Genomic DNA, 21,069 nt, shown 5'->3' on the forward strand with positions numbered 1-21,069 from the left:
TCCATTAGAAGAACTGAGCTCACAGCAAACTCGCCCTTCCAATGTGTGCAATGGAGCAACTAATTTCCTTTGGACTCTAGTCTATGGCATCAAGCAGAGGGAGGTGGGGGTGAGGGCTTGTTTGTTTTTGGTTCTTTTTATTGTTTTTTTTTTAACTTTGGTTTAAAAAAACCAAACCAGTAAGTATAAACCAAAAGATTAAATATATAAAAGTCATTGCCTTTAAAAATCATAAAATAAAAAAGTGTCATTATATTAAGGGAAGAAAGGAGGAAAAGATGTCGATGGCATGAATGCTTTTGTGAGTGGCAATGCACCATGAATGGAGTGGACACACTGAATGGGGATTCTGAAGACAGCTATGTGAAAAAGTTGGAGCGTTTTGATCAGGCAATATTTACTCAGAGTTCCTTCTAAGAAATATTATAGTCTTTCATTCCACTGAGGTGTGGACTTACACCAGGAGCCGCTTCCTCCCAATGAATAGATTTTTCTATGAAACAATGTGATCAGAGATTTGTTATACCACAGCATGACTTTGACAATGCATATAAGTAAGGCGAGGTTTGAAATTGAGATGCTCTGAGCTGGCTTGTGCCACCTTCTCCTGGTGACAAATTTCTGGGTAAATCATTTTAATGTGTCTACCTGGGGAGTTGGACTTGTTGTCTATCATTACATATATTAACTATACTATTTTTTGTATCATGATGCAACAATAAATCTAAACTGCTTTTGGTCATGGTATCTTCAGCTATTAAGTACAGATACTCTGTATTTAATTTAGGTTTTTGGATTAGATCAATCAGTATTAAATGACTTTGAGGGGCCGGAGAGATAGCACAGAAGTATGGCCTTTGCCTTGCACATGAATGACCTAAGACAGACCTGGGTTCGATCCCCGGCATCCTATCTGGTCCTCTGAGCCTGCCAGGAGCACCGTGAGGTGTGGCCCAACTCTCCCCCAAAGATGAGAGATTTGCCAGAAACAACCCAAAAGTATAATGTAAGCTATTTGCAGTTCACTTAAGCCCACCTACAAATCCACCTGAAAATATGGAATACTTTTCATGACTAGATATTATGACTATATTTCATGCAGAGATTACTTTCCTTAGGACTTACTTAAAACTAAAACTTTCAGTGCTCAGTAAATTTAAATCATAAAAATCTATCTTAAAAATCCATACTGGTTAGAAAATTTTATAGTAAAGAGAAACCACTTTTTGTAAAAAAAAATGTAATCATAGTGCTATATCACATATAATCTATATATTAATCACCTTATATAAAATTTATATCACATCTTTTCACTGTTTTAATTCTTTTGCACAATTCATTTCCTGACACTATTTTCCAAGGAGAAAGGTGCATTGAGTAGTATTATGGTCATACAAATGGAAAAATAGAAGCATCGGGCTGTTGGGGTTTCTCTCATGTTGCATTAGTAGACCTACAACTTTCTCTTGAGCTTTCTTTGCAACAGAATGATGGTGAGAGAAGGAAGAGAAAAAGAGCCCAAGAAATCAAAACCAATTTTCTGATTAAGTGGAAAATGTCCTATTTTTCAATTTTAACAGCAAACAAGTTTCAAGGTTCCTCTTGGGCTGTCACCCTCTTAGTTCTGCACTCCCTCTTGTCTGTCCAACAACAGCTCTGTCAGCTCCATAGTTACTAGCCTGCAAGTAGCAGTGCCTCATTGTGGTTGAACAAATAGCATGTTTTGGAAACCGAAGCAACTCTTTTGTGGCTGGGAGGAAAGAGGGCAAGTGTGTCAGTTAGTAAAATCTTCCCTTTGGTAACTCTTAAGGAGTTTGAGGCAGAAGAACCAAAGCACTTAGTCCTCTGACACTTCTCTGCTGTGATATAATTTACCTTAAACTATTGGTAGGCTGTAAGTCCGCAGAAAGATAGTACAATTCTACTCTTAGGTTCAATTTGTAAGTACATATAGTAAATAATGGTAAGTGTGGTCATGGAAAAATCTATTTACATAATGCAAACTATATTATTTAGGTTAAACCAAAATACCAATTGCATACTCAGACTTGACTAAAGATGTGCCTTGACCTCTAAATGCCTCTAAAGAGTGTGTGTGTGGGGGGGGGGGGAATCTCACTTCAAGTTTAAGGGATATATAAAATGTTTGCAGAGTGCTCTGCACACCCAACTAACTTTATTAATGTTGGCCTAAGTTCCCCTCCCTAGAAAAAGGTCTAAATCTCCCCCCCTAGAAAAAGTTTTAGGAAAAATTTAGGAAAAGTCACCTTTGCTCCTTCCAACTCTAAGCTTGTGTGATTTTAAGTTAGCCTCTATAGAAAAACATGCAATTATGGAACAACCTGGTAGTGGAGAATTTAGACACACCACACAGGTATTTAATTGATGGGGGATAATTGGATACCCTGACCATTCGATTTTTACCATTAGAATAACAAAATTAATGCAGCCGCTCAAAAGCAACTAGTCCTGAGTGCAAGTATAAAAAAAAAAAAAAAAAAAAAAAACAGAATACAGATGTATGTTGGTAATTATTTTTAAGACTTAAAAGTTATGCTATTTTAGAAGGAATAATTTGTTATTAATTAAGAAGAGTATGAGGATTGGTTGCCTTCTTCTTTGAGGGCGTTATTGACTGACTTTTCAGCAGAAACACTTCAATCATTTAAAATCTGCCCATGTTGGTCAAGCCTACAGACCGCCTGTATTTTGACTGCAGTATTATTTTTATTGCAAGATAAGCACCTTTACAAAGCAAATTGAATAAATGATGACAAACCCTCAGTCCTTCCTCTTTTGCACATAAGTGATTCTAGTACTGCTTTGAGGCATCCCTCAAGTAAAATAACATATAAATAGAATGTGAGAAATCACATTTTCTAGACTTCACACTTAGTAAGAAAAACAAAACTTCTCTGTGCCCTAACATATTCTCTAATTATTTCCTATTAACCTAAGGATTTTATCCAGCTTGATGTCATTTATTCCAATGGTCCCAGAAATGTTTCAGGTCTTTTGATTTCTCTGGTCTCCCTCACTGGGTATATGTATTCTGATGGTATAAACTAGAAAATAGGGCGAATTTAAAAATTAAGTTTTCACTGAAAATTTGTTTCACTTTTATTTTCCAAAATGGTAGAATTCAGACAAAAACAAGTTGACTGGAAAATTCATTTGGCAATGAAATTCAAATCGTTTAAAACATAAAAGTTACTCTCCTATCATAATTAAAAGGACACCGAGGAAAACAACACAGCCTAAAAAATATGGATTTTAATTTGAGTTTCACCAGATTTAAGAACCTGAAGGAATATTCCATCTGTCAGTCTCCGTTTTCTTTCAGTTTATTCAGCTGCAAGATCTTCAGGATTTTGAAGAGATCTTAAACACCTTTTTTTACATTAATGGTTTTTGTGTCATATCTGTTTTGGCTTAAAATTACCATTTTTCATTTCCATCATAAGCTTAAGAGTCCCTTTTTCTCAAAGACAGAGAAATAACTTTGTAAAATAGATGTTATACCAAAATGATCCTATACTCAAATTTCTTCTGATAAGAATTTTAATTGATGCAGAGAAACAGTTGTTAGGAGAAATGGATATTTTTACACGACACAAGTAGATGGCACTAACATCTATGCATATGACTTGCAAGCAATGAATAATTTCTCAAATGTTTTATTATCATACTTTTCTAAATGTTGCTTGTATATCCATAGGAAGCTTTATCTAAGAAAAATGTAGTAGACATTGCAGTTGCAACATTACTGACTTGTTTACATAACTTGTTACCAAAGAAATGGTACATACACACACACACAAACACATATAAAATATACCTATATAGGTATATCTTTACTGTTTTTCAAAGTAGATGAACGAGATTCAACTGAAAAGCCTACGAGTACTTACGATGATCAAGATTATGTCAAAGCATTATGTAATAAAAATTATTTTCTAATAATTCTCTAAATGGTGAAGTATACACTGCATTAAATAAAATTTTAAAGAGTGAATGTCCTTAATTATAAGAAGTTATAATTAATGTTATTTGTGTGTAAAACATAATCTACATGATTAAGATATATTAAAAATTTGTCACAAATGGTTGGCATATATTACGTTATTATTACAAGTTCTGTATAATTTGGTGTATATGCATTATGTATGGAAAAGTATTTAACCTATTTATTAATATTCAAAAACATCTTTCCATGTACTACTTCATATTAATAACACATGTGTTTTACAAACTTGAATATGTAAGCTGTCTGATTTTCAGAGCTTCCTAGAGTCATATTAAACATGTATATTGACATTTAATAAAAAAAATACTTGATTTAATGATTAACGACAGAGATTATAACAAATTTTAAATAAGTTATTTCTGCGAATGGATACTCAATGGGTGTCACACGGCTCTCGAAGCCACTCTAAATATCCTCACTGAAACTCTTACTGATTAATGTGCAACATTTTAAAGCCAAATTGGGTTTTCACTTCTCTCCTGCCAAATTAACTAAAGAGAATGCCTCCCATAACAAAATTCGAGCTCAACTGCAAACTCATTCCTAAAGTATAGAAAAGGAGGATACATGGCTGAAAGTTCAAGAAAAATTTTGGATTGGAAAGAACTGTTTTGTAAGCTAAACTACCCTTTAGCTGAAGAAAACACGGTGTGCATAGAAACCAAAGGGTTATGGGGAACAGTAAATTAGTAATTGTTGGGAGAGAATCGGAAAAGTTAACTGGGTAATTCACCCCTCAGACAAGCCTGCTTCCTTTAAGGACTTGAGTATTTTAGAAAAAGTATTCTAGGAACTCAAATTATCTGGGTAATTAATTCAATTACTGAGTGTAAGCAGACTTATCAGTTGTTTAGGGCCTTAAAAATCAATATCAAACTTATTTCTTTGCCCTCACCCTTTCCTGTTAAAATTTGGAGTTCATCTTACTTCACAAGAAATGACACAAATTTATTTGAAATAGTTTAAGTCATCACCTTAGAAAAATCCTAAAAGTTTAATTTCTAAGCTCTCTCTGAAAATGAATATATATAAATATTTTTCAAGTTATCAATTAGATATAAGTAACTTAACTATTCTATGATGTTTAACAAATCTAAAGAGGGCTGGGCAGAGCTAGAAACAAAAAAATCTTCCAATTTATGTACATAAGTAAAAGATATGTGGTCCTGTATTTTATGACAACGGATAGCACACCAAAATATTCTGCCACATTTCTATAAACAAAAATTAAAATAAAAAAAACCAACCCTGTACGTATAAGGGTCAAAATCCTCTAAGTGTAAGAGACTTTTAAAAATAAATAAAACTATTGCTTCATTTTAGAACTATGTAGCATTTAAAAACAGAATCTTAGAAACATAAGACTTTTATGAAAAGGACTGGACTCTTCAGCACTGTGTTTCAAATTCATTCTTTCTAGATTCACCAAACATTCTTAGGAAATTCAAGCATTACAGTAATTATAAAATTCAGTTTAAAAAATTCAAATCATATCTACAATTATGTTTCCTAATCAGATGTATTTTAAAGGTAAGTCATGTTAGAAACCAAAGAAAATCTTAAACCTTATAGGAATAAAGTGTCATAAACACTTTGGTCTACAAAATAGGATACTTGTGAGATATTAAGACTTAAAAAAATTCTTGAATAACACAGTGAATTGTTTTCTAGATCAAGTTTTTTTTTTTTTTTTGGTTTTTGGGCCACACCCTGTGACGCTCAGGGGTTACTCCTGGCTATGCGCTCAGAAGTTGCTCCTGGCTTCTTGGGGGACCATATGGGACGCCGGGGGATCGAACCGCGGTCCGTCCTAGGCTAGCGCAGGCAAGGCAGGCACCTTACCTCCAGCGCCACCGCCCGGCCCCTAGATCAAGTTTTATATGATGTGTTTTTGATCAATTTTATAAGAATCAAGATGCTTTAAATAATGATACATGGATTTTAAAAAGCTGGTTACAGTTCAAAAGAAAAAATTGGCTGGAAAATAAATGTTATATAGCCATTTGATGTCAACTATTATAATTAAAACATAGGAATCAACTTTTTTAATCTTCCAATAACTTGTTTGCCACAAGTCTGCTAAAGACTATTCTTGACTCACCTATTAATCATATAGCACTCTAACCAGAAAATAATCCAAAACCATTATCCTCAACATGCTATATTTCTGGCTTATTCTGTATGGTATACCTAGATTCATTGCGGGGTCTGTGTTCCTTAAGGGCATAATTGATTATCTAAAAGAAATGTTTTCAAAAGTAAATGAAACCATGTAAAATATTAACCATATACTAGTTAGATGTCAAAGAGGGGAGGATCAATTTCAATAATATGATTATAACTAATTCTCTTTAAAAGCAGACAATAAACAACTGATTGCTTCATTTATCAGAAATGGGAGTACTTTTTTAGCACTCACTGTTAGAATTTTGCAAAGAATTTTGAAGTTATTTCTTTCAAATTATATGTCAAAATACTACTGTGGTTAACTTGGGTAAAATAATGTTATTTCTTCCAAATTAGATACTACTCTCAGATTAATTTTAACCTTCAACATCTTCAGAAAACTTGGATATTTTGACCAGTTACACTTGGAATTGAAAACACTAGACCCCTTTCCAAGTCCTCAACCCCATCCTTGAATAACCTTGTAACTGCCCAAGAACTTGTCAGTTCATTCAGTTCCCTCATGTTTGGTTGGTTAAAATAAGTGAGTTTCAAGTGTAAAATTCCCTTTTGTTGAAGTGATAATTCCAAACAGCCATGTATGTTAATATATTGTTATACTTTTTATACTTTTGACAATAACTTAAAACTATTTTCTTCACATGTAATTTTTAAGGCTGGAAATTTGGGGCAGTTAACACTTCATGATTTATAGAAGCTCTCAGGTTCCTGGTACTGCTTGCACTGAGGACCACTAGTGATCATTTCTTTACAGCACATTTAGGCACTTTAGGTGTTCTGTCAAGGCTTTAGGTCAACCTGCAGGATTTATCACCCTGACATAACCAACAAGGGAAGCATGAGGTTGGAACAATCATAAAAAAACTAGGGAACAATTATTTTAGTAGTAGTTATTTTATATTTTATAATTAAAACTTAAGAATTAAAATCTGGGAACACTTGAGTTTCCCAAAACAAAAAAGGATGACTATAGTTAATCTTGACTGATCGAATGCCTAATTTAATTGCCGAGAATTCCAGTCATTAGCCAAGCAGTCTTCCAAATTACGACATCCGGTCTCCTTCAATTTTCCACTTAAACCAGACACAGAAAAATTGATCTGATGACCAATCAACCTAGGATAAAATTACCCATGAAAATGACTTATAATATTATGGATTTGTAGTTGTAAAATGTATTGTTGGGGGGAGGGCAGGTGAAAAAACCTATGCCGCTATTTTACATTTTATAGATATACAAATTTTACAGGAATTCCCTTACCATTTTTATCTAGGTTTGCAGAAAGAAATTGAGCCAGTTCTTTGAATGTACATATAGTATCTTCTCAAATATATTTCCCTACCAGTGGGTTAAGGCATTCTCAAAATCAAACTATGCTATATAGATATACGATCTATGTCCTAATCACAACTTAAGAAAAGTACACGAGAAATTCTCAGTTCATATAATTTATTGCAGTTAGCACACAGTTTAAAAATTCACCAACACACCAATAGTACAAAACTAAACAGCATTATAAGTTATTCCCCCCTCAGGAAAATAAAACATACTATGATTGTCAAAGCTAGATGTCAGTCTAAGTTTTAGAACAAAGGAAGAATGTGAAACTAATAAAAAGAAAAAGCAATCACTCACAATGACCACAAAAGAAAATCCAAAAGAAAGTCCGTTTTCTCACAGACATTGATTGTCTTCTCTAAATAAAATTTTAACATAAACTATATTTAAAAAAAACTAGAAACTCTTCAAGTAACTAAAGATAATGCTCCAAGGCCATTTTCACAGCTTTTTTTGTTTGTTTGTTTGCTTTAAATGCCATTACAGCCAAATTAACACACATTTGACCAAATATTTCCAAAACAGTCCAGCAACACACAATGGAGTTTTCCATTCAGTATCTTAAGCACAAAAATAGGCTATGTTTACAGTAGTTAAGGCGATCAAATTTTAAACAAAAGCAATTAAAAAAAAAAAAAAAAGGAAAAACAGCAAACGTTTTCCATGCTACTCCCATAGACCTTATTTGTAAGTGCAAGACAGGAAAACAAACACTGTGCAAAATGCTTTTGCCCCGTGTGCTGGTCATTAAAACCACACATTGGGCTGCAGCCTCTGCTGCCGAGATACACGTAAGTCTACTAACCCCCATCCCCATGTCAATCAAGGCAGTCCAGTCCTTTCAGCCTGGGGCTTTTTCAGTCCATAGAATCTTTTCAAGAGTGGGGTGGAGGGGGGAGCAGGAGGGGGCAGGCGTGGGAAGGAGGGGGGTTAATAAGGAAGGGGAGAAAAAGAAAAGGGGAGCTAAAAAAGAATGACCTATTGTCAATTTGTGCAGTAGTTAATCTAAAAATGCTCAACTGGGTAAATGTATACACCTAAACTCTGAGCTGGCATGGGTTTTGTGCAATTAATTTGTTATAAATGCACACTGCACATGCAAATCTTTAAGCTGTTTGTAAACATTTATATTTTCCTTGTTATGTAGCAAAGTTATCAATTTGCAGCTTAAGTTTTTATTCAGCTTAACAGTTTCAACTTAAAGACAGTAGGATAGTCAATTTAAATTATATAAAATAAAAATAAAAACAGTGCATTTACTTTCTTCATAACACCAGGTTCTTTTCCAAGTGGTGCTATTTTTCTAAGGAAATTAAATAATTTTAAAACTCACTTGTTAAAAGTTATACAATGCAAACAAAGACAAAAAATATATTGAAACTCATGCATTTCTGTAGCGTTAATATTTACTTTTCAAGACTCAACTAAGAGCATCAACACAACCTGTCAAGTTCTTTGACAACCCCCCCCAGCCCATGTAATCAATTACAGTATACAATAACAGTAATTCACATTTTCAAAACACAGTTCAACACTGCTGAAGCTGCAATATCCTTTTTCTTCCCAAGCAAACCTTCACAACGACAGCATCCCAGTGATCCCAGTGTACTTTCAGAATTTCTTACTGGGAACCGTCAGAAAACCAGAAGTTGCCACAGAAAGTTTTAAGTCAACTGCCTGTTTAAAAATAGATAATCCAGCATTTCAGAAAATTTCCATTTGGGTCTAAAAGCATTCAGGTTTCCAACAGCCAGCAAGGATTCATGCAATTTGAGACATAGAAAGGGGATAATAAAACCAAAGGAATTTCTACTTTTCTGTAGGGAAAAAAAAATGGGAAAAGAGAGCTCTAAAACCAAAGCAGTGTTGATCAAATTAAGCCATATTAGACGTACTGTGTGATAGGGCAATTTGTTTCAAAGTTTCTTATAGGCTTACTTCCCCTTAGCCCCTGGAAAGAAAAACACCTCTATTCTCTCTGACTTGCTCTAAAGTTTCTTTTATCAGAATGCTAAATTAGTGAGATTTTCATGCTATTCTAAAGTGCAAAAACAAGTTAATATTCCAACTTTTTAGTTCCAGGAAACAAGACTGCTTTTAGACCGTACCACAACTATATAGAGATCTATTTATATATATGTATAGATATATTATTTATATAGAGAGATATATATAAAATCATTTCCAAAGTTCTTGAGAGCTATCTTCTAAGGTCCAGTCTCTGACAGTGGGCAAGCTCAGGGCTTCGCTTTTGACAGACAAGGAGTTCACCAACTCACAGTGGAACTTGCGGATGTGTCTGTACAGGTCTCCGGACTGTGTGAACCTGCGTTCGCACCACTTGCAGGCGTGGGGCTTCTCGCGGGTGTGCACCACGGCGTGGCGGCTCAGGTTGTGCGAGTACTGGAAGCTCTTGCCGCACTGGGTGCACGTGTAGGGCTTTTCGCCTGAATGAGTCCTCTCGTGGCGCTTCAGGGTGTACATGCAGGAGAAAGTCTTCCCGCACAGCGAGCAGGTGGGGACGTTGACGTCGGTGGCCGGCTTGCTGCGGAGGCCATCCTGCTCGCGGAAGTGCGTGCTGAGGTGGATCTGCAGAATGTGCGGGCTGGGGAAGACCTTGTTGCACAGAGGGCACATGAAGATCTGGCCCGCTGGGCTCAGGATGTTGGAGACGTATGGCAGCAGGCTGCTCTCCATGCCCCCGTCCACCTGCACCCGCTCGTTTTCCGGGGTCATCATCTCATCGTCGCTGGCTTTGTCCTCCCGCTCGAGCTCCCTCAAGACCGAGTCCTCCCTCAGCGGAGCCAGATGGGCTGGCTCATACTGTACCCTGTTATTAGTGCTCACACTTTCTTTCACAGTGCTATGTTCCATGTCATAGTCATTAGTGCCAACATCACTCTCATCACAGGAGGCCTCTTTCTCCACCTTCACCTGCACCAGGTTGCTTCTCAGCACCTCCTGTGAAGAGAAATAAGAGCTGTTCAGATTTTCAACTCCCGAAAGGCTGGACTTGACAGACAGGTCCAGCACACAGTCAACATCTGCTGAATCCCTCACGGAGGTGACAGACCTCTGGGACAAAGACTCTGTTGAGCTGCAGGGACTGGCTACTGTTTTTCCAGCTGCTGTGGCGTGTGGCTCTGCCTCCCCACCAGCCTGGGGGATGCCTGCTGAGTCCGAGGGCAATCGCATCCACATGTTCCCAGGCTCAGCTGCCAAGTCCCTTTTGCTGGGCAAGATGTTCAGTTTTTCATCTTCTCCTTCATCTTCATCACTGGGCAAATCGCCTGCCATGTGGCTACTGCCATCAGAGAGACTCTCGACTTTGTCTGAGCAACTTGAAGCATCTTCCTCCTTTTTGGTGCTGTCTGCCTCAGTGGTGGCTTTCTCTTTCAGCTTCTTTTTGCAGACTTTGACAATGTCATACATGTGGAGATAACTGGCAGCTGCTAGCACATCTTCAATGGGCAAGTCTTTGAACTGGAGTTTCCCTTCATACATGAATTCAAGCAGGAGAGCGAAAGCTGGAGCTGTAACAATGTCGCTGTTCAGATGAACAATGTCTCTTTTGTCCAGCTGGTCCTTGTAAAAGAGGTGGAAATACATGCTGCATGAAGCCAGTACGGCTCGGTGTGCTCGGAACTGGGCATCTCCCACCAGAACAGTGCAGTCACAAAGAAAACCCTGATGTCTCTGCTCACTCAGACACTGCAGCAAATGTCTACTGTGGTCTGGAAACTCCATACTGTCTTCATAACCTAGGAAGAGAGAGATTTCTGATAAGAGCCCCTTCAGAAACAACTTTGAACTCTCTGGTCCCCATAGAAGATGAAAAAAAAAAAAAACCACAAATCAAATGGGCCATGTAGGTATATGTTCCTGCATTTTAATCAGGCTTATGACTAAGGGCAGTGAAAACACACATACACAACCCAAGTATGGAAGGAAAAAAGGAAAATACTTTCCAAACTACCTTGCCTCCGTCTGTGACGCATCTCTACCTTCCTTAAACTTTAATCAAGTTTTTAAAGCCTTAATTTCCACAGTCTCTTACTGCAAATAAGAAACTTAGATCTCTTTCAGAAGAATTTAATTTTACTTATCAAACTATATCCTTCAAAATGGAAAAACAGCTTTCATTTCAAGGGAAACTCAGAACAAAGAGAGAAGGAAGTCTCATGCACATTCTGGTAGATTTCAGAAAACTTGGACGATCCTTCCTTTTAGTACTTTTAATACTTGACTGCACTTAGAAAGCACAACTTAAGCACACATAGTTGACTGAATCAAGAGAAAAATGAAATTACATAATCAGCTCAGAAATTAGCAAACAACTTACTTTTAAGTCAGAGTGTTACAACAACAAAAGCTCTGCGTACAAAAACAGATGTTAATGCCTTTGCAGGTACAGCACACATGTATGAGATCAGAAGGAACTACACCAACAGATGGAAAAGATCATCTAGACTATGAACAAATGCAAACATTTCTAGATGAATTGAGAAAAAAGGTTCTGTTTCTTTGCAAATATGTACGTCTTGAATATTAAGAACCAACAAACTATTAACTGAAAATTTTCATCTCAACTTTGAGCCACTGCAAAAACAAAATAAATGAAATCCATATTAAAATTAATTCAAACTTTTAAATAAACACAAATTATATTCAAACAATACTCAAAAGCATTACTAGTTGAACCTCACTTTCCCCTGCCACCACCAACCCATATAAAAATTTCTTGCTAGAAGAGAAAGGATTTTTGTGTGGACTATCTTACTTTAGTCAACAGAAAATACTTTAATAAAACTTGATATATTTTGTTTCCCACTAGCTTCTATCCTTTCAAATATGCTTTGTTGCCCTTTCTTTCTCCAGAGAAAGGGCAGGATGGAAAGGGAGAAAAGGCAAAGATTTACAAAAGGGTCAACAATTCAACTCCTTAAAAATAAAGAAAACCTGTCTTCCCCCTTTTTCCTATGACCAGAAGCCAGGCTCCACATCTTACATCTCAGCAAATGCCTTGGCATAGGCAAATACTAATGTTCAAAATTACTTTCCTTCCTTGCCTACACTTTAAACTAAAACTTTCACCCTAAACCGAAAAACATCCTCAAGATGCCACTGCTAGATACACCCAAGATTTATAATACAATCACTTTAAGTGCCCCACAGCTAACATCAATCCTAATCCTTGAGAGGGCTAAAAATAAAGATTGGAGGGCAGCTCACAAGGTAGCCATGATCAAATTAGGAGGCTGAGAGGACAGAGAGGGACGAAGAAGGAAGCTTATAAACATCTGATCCAGCTGACTGTGGCCATATGGCAGCTGCTGCCCAGATAAAGAGATTAAGAATAGAGGAGTGCGATTACAGCTGTCTGGCCAATTCAAGCAGCTCAAATCTACAAGTTCTAAATTAGTCGCTCACACAAAAACTCCTGCAAATAATTATTGTTATGCTGAAATAAAAGAACTCTTAAATATATATCTGAAGGAGAAATAAGGAAACCAGTCAAACTATTCTCCTGAGGACAAAAGTTTTTTTTTCCTCCTTGTTAAAAAAAAAATCTTAGGTTTCAAAAGCACTACAGCTGTATGTTTCAGTAGTGCTGCTGAATGTTTTGAAGAATAAAGTTTCACAGTGGAATTAATTACACAACAATCTAGCTTCTTAAGTAGAATAATCTTCTCATAGAAGTTTGAATGCCAGATTCCACACAATTTACTATTTCTTCCCTCCCTGCAAAAGGAATCTAAATAGCAGGGAACAACAACAAAAAAGGCACTTTAATCCCGTGATCTCCAAAAGCACATAAATATCGCAGTCTTTCTTAACATTTCAAAACTCAACATATTTTTGTATATTTACATGCTCAAGTAAAAGGAATAAAAATTAAAACTGAACAACCCCAAGACTTTTACTCCAACAAGAAGTTCATTTAAGACTCAATTTCATCTATTATTCCTAAACTGGGTTAGGAAAGTAATGTGATTTTTACAATTAAATAAACAAAACACCCAAACAGAAATATGTTCAATCTAATCTCTTGCTACTCCTACCTTTAGGACACATAAACCTGATTAAGTCCTTTCCTCTGAGTCTTGCTGGCTCCAGGTCTGTAACATCGGTGGAAAAAAAGCAGACTAAGAGAGACAGATGCAAAGTGGAGATGATGTTAGAGAGGAATGAGATACCTTCTCCACCACAGATCTGCACACACTAACTCCCTGTCTGTGTGTTAGAATAAAAGGCTGAGGGATGGCAGGCTGTCAGCTGCTCTGACATCATGTTCAGATGGAAATGCTACCTCCAGCTGTGCTCCTTTTAATGCCATATGCTACTCCTCTACACTCCTGCCACCAGCTTTTTCTTAGGAGAACTTTTCTCTTCTGTTAGTATAAACAAAATACTTCAAAGTCTCCTTTTTTTTCCCTAACTTTCTAACAGAAGAAATTGAAAAACTCAGCATATGGAGTTCTACTGTATTTATGGAATAGCAACACTTCTGTCTTAAGTTGGTGGACTGGCTTACATACTGACAGCACACTCAAGTCACCGTGCTATTCAGGAAATCCAGATTCACTTTTATTCAACTCCAACGTTTAGTTTCAAAGGCAGCTTAGGTATATTTTAAACCAACCCGTTTGACATCTCTAGTCCCATTTAAACATTATATGGTACTTTCTTTCTTTCTTTCCATGCTGAGATAATGGCATACATGTTTCAGAATGTTGGAAGACCACTCAGAACTATTACTTCAGGCTGCTTCACCTTATTATCTCATTCTGACTTAACTACAACTACCTTCTCAGTAAAATTTCTCACACCGCCAGTTAAGGCAAATAGCAACTATCGGTTTCAACAAGCTAAAACTGTACTTTTTGAGATCCTGGAAAGTATGCCAGTTCAATGAGACAAATTAATAAACAGATACAACCTGCCACAGCCACTTAAAGTGAGTACATCACCTGCAGAGCTCATCTATCAGAAGGAAAAAAATAAAGAGAACTTTTCCTTCCCCTTGATCTGTGTCCCATGACAATCTCCTTGCCCTCTCCCCCCTGGGTCACTTTGTAATGTTCAAGATCACAAGGAAGTCTTTCCAGGGTGTGTGTGAGAGGGGGTTTTTGGGGGGGGCAGGTCCAGTTCGTCGGGGAACACTGTCCTTTGACTTTGTGGATCTTTTCTAGTGGCCGATGAAACAGGAATGTAAGTTAGGCTGGGCTGAGCAGTGCCCAGCGATGTGCTACGACAGCTGGAAAGTCAAATACACCTTCTTAAGCAGACTCATGGGAGAGAAAGAAGTCAAAAAGGGGGGCTGGAGACAGAGGTGCTGGTCTTTCAGAAACTCAGGCAACAAGATGTGAGAATGACACAAAACCCACGTTCTCTGTCCCGTCTCATGTTCCCAGGCACAAACCTAACTTTCTCTAACTTCTCGACGCTGACATAATGGTAGTCTATTCCGGAGGCACTCTTTTGGCAATGAATTCCTTCTCCTCCTCGGTCACACAACCCATTTCCACAAAGGCCCTCGCCCCATTCCAATATATTCGACATTAATCACACCATTTACCCAGTGGGGTGGGGGGGTGAGTGACAGTTTAATGAGTCCCAAGCCAGCACAGCCATGGGCCAGCAGCGACTTCCACGCCACAAATCATTCCCCCTAGCAAGCCCTGCTACCGTAAGGGGGGGGGGGGTCCAGAGAGGGGTGTGTGTGTGTGTGTGTGTGTGTGTGTGTGTGTGTGTGTGTGTGCATGTGTCAGGTTAGGTTTTGTTTTTCCAAAGGGCGTCTGGGGCGGCTGGGGTGTGTGTGTGTGGGGGGGGCCCAACCGGGGAGGAGAAAGAAATGCAAATCTTTTGCGTACTTCGTGTACATAAAAAAAAAAAAAATACACAGGGGAAGAGGAAAGTGAAAAAAAAAAAAAAAGAAAAACCCACAGGGAAGGAAGAAGGTTGAGGGCGTCGAGCCGGTGCAGCAGGAAAACACCTTTTGGAACAACAGCGGAGAAAAGCAGAGCCGGGTCACGGTAGCAACAAAAGAAAAAGTCCTAAGAAGTGGGGTGCGGGAAAGGAGAGAAGAGGGTGGCGGCTACCGCTTCCCCGAGCCCCCCTGCAAAGGGTGGGGGGGGCCTCCGGACAAACTGCACCGGGCCGGGCGAGCGGGCGGGCGGGCGGGGCGCCCTCCCTCCCTCTCTGCCTCCCTCCCTTCCCCCGGGCGCCACTGCAGCTGCACCGGTCCCGGGAGCCGCGGCCGCCGTCCCGGGCGCCTCTGCAGCTGCAGCGGCTCCCGAGCCCCCTCCCCCGCCCGCCCGCCGCCCTCCGCACCCGCGAGGCGCCGCCGCAGCTGCACCGGCCGGGAGCCCGCCCCGCGCCGCAGCTGCACCGGCCCGGGGCGGGGGGGCGCGGAGGCCCCGCGGAGTCCGCCCCCCCGCCCGACCCCGCCGCAGCTGCAGCGGCCCCGGCCCCGCGGCCCGGCCAGCTGCGCCGCCCCCCGCGCCCCAGCCGCAAACTAACTCCACGCGCGCCGCCCGCACCGCGCTGCTCCGCCGCGCAGCGAGCGCCCGAGCCGCCGCGCCGCGCCGCGCCGCGCCGGGCTGGGCAGCGATGAGGGGAGCCGGGGTCGCGGCCGGCGCCGGGACTCACACGGAGCGGCCCTAAGTCACCGCGTCCCCGCCGCCGCCGCCGCCGCCGCCGCCGCGTCCTCCGCCTCCGCCTCCGCCTCCTCCGCCTCCTCCCGGCCGCCGCCGCCGCCGCCGCCGCACTTGGTGGGCTTCCTCCTCCGCGCGCCCCCTCCCGCCCTCCCGCCCGGCCCCCCCGCCCCCGAGCCCGGCTCCGTCGCCCGCTCCCGCCGCCCCGCCCTCCCGCCCACCCCCGCCGGCAGCCCGCCGAGCGCTCGGGGCCCCCTCAACGGCTCCCCATGGCAGCAGCCCAGCGGCGGCCGCAGCCCGCCACACACCGCGCGGAGGCTGAGCGAGCGAGCGAGCGAGCGAGCCAGGCAGCGAGAGCGCCGCGCCGCGCGAGCCGGTCGGGCCGGGGAGGGTGCGGAGGGGAGGGAGGGAGGGAGGCAGGCGAGGGAGGGGCGGAGGCGGGGGCCGGGGCGGGGCGGGGCGGGAGGACGCACCACGCACGCACGCGGCGGCCGGCGCCGGCCAGATGTTCCCCCCGCCCCTCGCCCGCGCTGGGCCCTCGCGATTGGCTGCGAGGCCCCCGGAACGCCCGCCCGCAGCCCGCCGTGTGCGCCAATGGGAAGGCCGCTTTCTTCCCGAGGGCGGAGGGAGCGGCGGGGACTGGGAGATGGACAGGGAGGTCTAACGAATGAGACGGGCGGAGCGGAGCGGCCGCTCGCAAGGAGCCAATGGCTGGGCGAGATTCTCGGCTGGGGCGGGGCCTCGGCGAAAGGGGTGGAGTCTCGCCCGGGCGGGCGCAGCGGCGGCGGCGGTGGCGGCAGCGGCGCCCCTCTGGGTGACTTGGCCGTGAGAAAGTGAAAGGAGCCCGCAGGCGGCGGCGACAGCTGCGCGGGGAGGGGCTGGTTTCCAGGCTCGCGGCCGCGGGCGCGCTGGGGGCGGGCGGAGGGGGAGCCCGCTTTCGCGGTGTGCAGCGTGACAACCGTAAACAGACTTTTGAGCGTCCTGGGGCTGGCTCGGCGGCGCTAGTGGTGCTGGGGTCCGCGGGAGGTCGGGCGGACCGGGACGCCGCGGGGTCACATCCGGCCTTAGGTGACTCCCTCTCCTCCCCCTGTGGTGAGTTCCTGCCGAGAGCCCCGAGGAAGGCGCTTCCTGCTGTTTTTCTGCTGTTTCCCGTCTCCAGGTGGATCTCGGGGCTCTGTGGACGCTGCGGAGACAGTTTCTGGGCGTCGTCTGCTTTGCACCATCACGTTCCATCCAGACTGAGCAGGGCACCTGTATTTTTGCAGAAGTCTCTCGTCGTCTGTACTTTCCAGGGCACAAATAAAGTTATATACCCAAAACCCAAATTTTAGACGATTATAATTGATCCTTGTTGGAGTCTTTGCCAGAGTCCTTAATCGAAACGGATCAAGCCACACTTTAAATTCCCAAGATCGCTGTATGCCTTGCTTTTTTTTTCTCCCTTCAGAAAATAAACTTAATCTATTCCTATTCTTTTACCGCTAACCCCCCCACCCCCCGCTGTGCCAAAAAAGAAATGCAGGAACACCTAAAGAAATGTAAAATCCTGTTGATGCAAGACTTAACTAGGAAAAGAATTGGATAGTAAGTGGGCAAGAAAAAGTTTCATGGAAATAAAATAGAAAGTTGAATAGTGAGGGCGTCAGGACACTAGTAATTGTCAAATGGAATTTGTTTATTCTTTGCTAACTGAACCGGGACTGGCAAGCCTGTTGCTAACCAACTTGCCAGGAGACCTTTCAACTGGGCAGAATGTGCTTTCAGTTTGTTCCAGGTCAAATGGGTAAACTTAAGTTGAAAGTATTGTGTGGGCAAGTCAGACATGTTGAATTACTAAGAAAGTCAAAACAGGAACATAAAATTACTGGAACTGAAATGCCATCGGAAAATCCTGTTAGTAAGAACTGTGATGTTCACTACATGTGTCTTCATGATTGATCCCTAAGGTCTAGGTCATCCTAGATAGCTACATTGCCTGTATACTTTTGATGAATTCTAGATCATCTGGCCTATTAGTGAAGGATCAACTTCATTTCAACTTAAGGAGATTCAGAAAAAAATCTTGATGGTTGAAAAAAAAACCCCTATAAAATATGTATAAAGGAGACCATGTTTTGCCAAAAAATTCAGGGAAAAGGAGGGAGAAATGCTCACATTCTCAAAGGGCTGTTTATCAGTAAGAAACATTTCCTTAGGCATAAGGAAGCTGACAGACCCATAGATGCATAGACCGTCTTTGATAGTGGTAGGATATTAAATAATCATAATAAAACTAGAACATTCAGATGATCCATTCAGAATTTAGAATCTATGCTATGATTCTAAGCATCTATGGCATTCATAGCTGTTGCAATATTTTTCAGATTATACCTACAAGTACAGTAACAGTCCCAGACATGTGCCATATGCCAAGAAGACTGACACATCAGAAGTTTTGTAAGCATTGTTCTTTAGATCAAATAGTCATTAATCAAAATTTTGAGGGTTCAATAGTATAACTGAAAATATATTCACTAGATATTTAAGAAACATGTTATTTCTCATAATAAAAGGTTTTACAAATTTCTGAAAATATAAGGAATATTTGTATAGAATATTATTTCTGACAGATATAACATCAGAATTAATAAAAATGTGGAATATTTATTGTGTTAAATGATGGGATACATCTGATGAGATATTAAAGTATAAGACAGATTTTCTACTTTCTGAGATTTAAATTTAGTTATAGAATGTAAAAATTCATAAAAATCTAAAACAACAGAAACTAAATAACATTATAATAGGATATGAAAATCTGGCCACAATTTAGTATTCAACTGCTATAATCACCTTTGCCCTGAATTCCTGGTATGGTTATCCTTTCTGTCCCCTACCCTTTTTAACTAGCAAAATTTCTGCTATAGATTTGGCTTTAACTTGTCTCTAACCATATTATACAATTATATTTTAATAATCCTTAGTATATCATCATACAGATTATAAATAAAAATGTTAATATCAGATATTCTGTAAAACAATGATGGATATTGATATGGATAATGCATTGGTACTACAGTGGTATTAAATCAGACTCTCAGTGTCATTCGGCCCCCAAATAAATTCCTCAGAGTAAATCGGTATAACTCTACAAAACAGTTAAACAAATAGCTGACCTATAAACTACTTGATAGATGGGGTTGGAAAAAAAATATGTTTCATGCAGACATGTTTTAAGAAAAATAGAAAAGTACATTTAGACAAGTATATCATTGTTTCCTGTGAAGGAATCCCATAGTTTTATCTAATCCACATAGTTTTATCTAATTCATATATTTCAGGAAGTTTTGATAATAAAAATAATACACAGTATCATTAGATTTCTTCCCAGAGACTAATAACATTTATTTTGGCCTAATAACTAATATAACATATTGACTAAACTTAATTTTATGAACATCTCCTTTAAAATGTATGTCTAGCTTATAAATGTGATCAGCCTCTATTTTTTGGAGTTTTCAATTACATTTGGTCATGATGGAAAAAGTATTAATTTTTTAATGCTGACTTCTTATAAAGTGTATATGTAGAGTTTTAATATTTTTCTTTAAGACCAGATAGGCAAGGATAATAATTGGTAAAGTTTGACTTTATAAATATATTGACTATAGCTTTACAGTCTAGAGATAAAACGAAAAATGAAAATTTTATTGAAACGTCTGTCAGTTCGCTGATGAAAAATATTTACTGGGTGTTTACATTGATATGTGTTATATAAATAACCAAAGCAAAACAAACTGAAAAAACACAGCAAAAATAACTATTGGTTACTGTGAAAAAAAATGGTTTACCAGTGATGGAAGGGACTTCAGGTGGAAGGAATATGTAGATAGTCATTTTGATCACTTGACAACACTAGAACTTTGTAACCATACAGTGATGTTCATACTCTTTAGGAGTTATTGGACTGTACTACTGAACTTTTAAGCAATGTAAACCAAAGTAAGTTCATAAAATTTGTTCTAAATAAAAATTTATTTAGTTATGTCATATAACACAAGAAAAATTTTGAATTTATTTTATGTTTTCTCTCTTATCTCCTTGCTTTCCATTTTTTCTTTCCATCTTTTACAAACAGGTTAAAATAGCCCAAATTGGGGCCAGAGAGATAGCATGAAGGTAGTGCATTTTCCTTGCATGCAGAAGGGCAGTGGTTCGAATCCCAGCATTCCATTTGGTCCCCCGTGTTTGCCAGGAGCGATTTCTGAGTATAGAGCCAGGAGTAACCCCTGAGCGCTGCTGGGTGTGACCCCCTCCTCCCCAAAAAAGCCCAAATTTAGGAGGAGATAGAAACACAGTCGAAACAACAGTTAGAAAAGGAAAAAAAAAGAAAAAATCTTGTATACATACTACAATAAGGAACAAAGAACAAAGAACAAAATAATTTTGACTTTATTTTATTTTTATCGAATCACCATGAGACACAGTTACAGAGTTGTTGATGTACTTAAAAATACATGTAATTTTATAAAACATGTTATATATCAAGTCATTCTCTATTGTAAATTCTGTAAAACTTGAGCATAGTTCTTAAATTATGAACACTGATAAGCCACAAATAGAAAATAAGTTATCCTGATTCTCAGCCCTAAAACAAAAATAATCTTATTATAGGGTCTTGAGGCAAGGTTTTTAGCAGATTTACAGAAATCATTGGGGATATACCCTCTATACTCAAAGAGAAACCAGCCTATACCAGTAATTCAAATCTGTTTGAAGGTTAAGGACAGAGAGGACCAAAAGATGCAATCTTCCCAGAACTGCTTTTCCTGTGTAGCCAGTTTTCAGTGCTTACTGTAAATCAGTGCTTTTATAATATC

The 21,069-nt window shown here is 40.2% G+C and overlaps 1 protein-coding gene across 1 annotated transcript; it reads right to left on the reverse strand.

Moving 5' to 3' along the window:
- Window positions 1-7,647: 7,647 nt before the first annotated feature.
- On the reverse strand, window positions 7,648-16,220 carry ZBTB18 (zinc finger and BTB domain containing 18). Its single transcript, XM_049776494.1, has 2 exons — window positions 16,208-16,220; window positions 7,648-11,314 (listed from the first exon to the last, which is right to left on the reverse strand). The coding sequence occupies exon 2, from the start codon at window positions 11,298-11,300 to the stop codon at window positions 9,732-9,734; it is 1,569 nt and encodes a 522-aa protein (XP_049632451.1). The 5' UTR covers window positions 11,301-11,314; window positions 16,208-16,220; the 3' UTR covers window positions 7,648-9,731.
- Between the last annotated feature and the right edge of the window lie 4,849 nt (window positions 16,221-21,069).

The sequence above is a fragment of the Suncus etruscus genome, chromosome 7 (assembly GCF_024139225.1).
Source record: "Suncus etruscus isolate mSunEtr1 chromosome 7, mSunEtr1.pri.cur, whole genome shotgun sequence".
Taxonomy (NCBI): domain Eukaryota; kingdom Metazoa; phylum Chordata; class Mammalia; order Eulipotyphla; family Soricidae; genus Suncus; species Suncus etruscus.

Bases quoted from the DNA above. Each gene is read 5' to 3' on its own strand.
- ZBTB18 (XM_049776494.1), bottom strand. From the start codon at position 11,300: ATGGAGTTTCCAGACCACAGTAGACATTTGCTGCAGTGTCTGAGTGAG.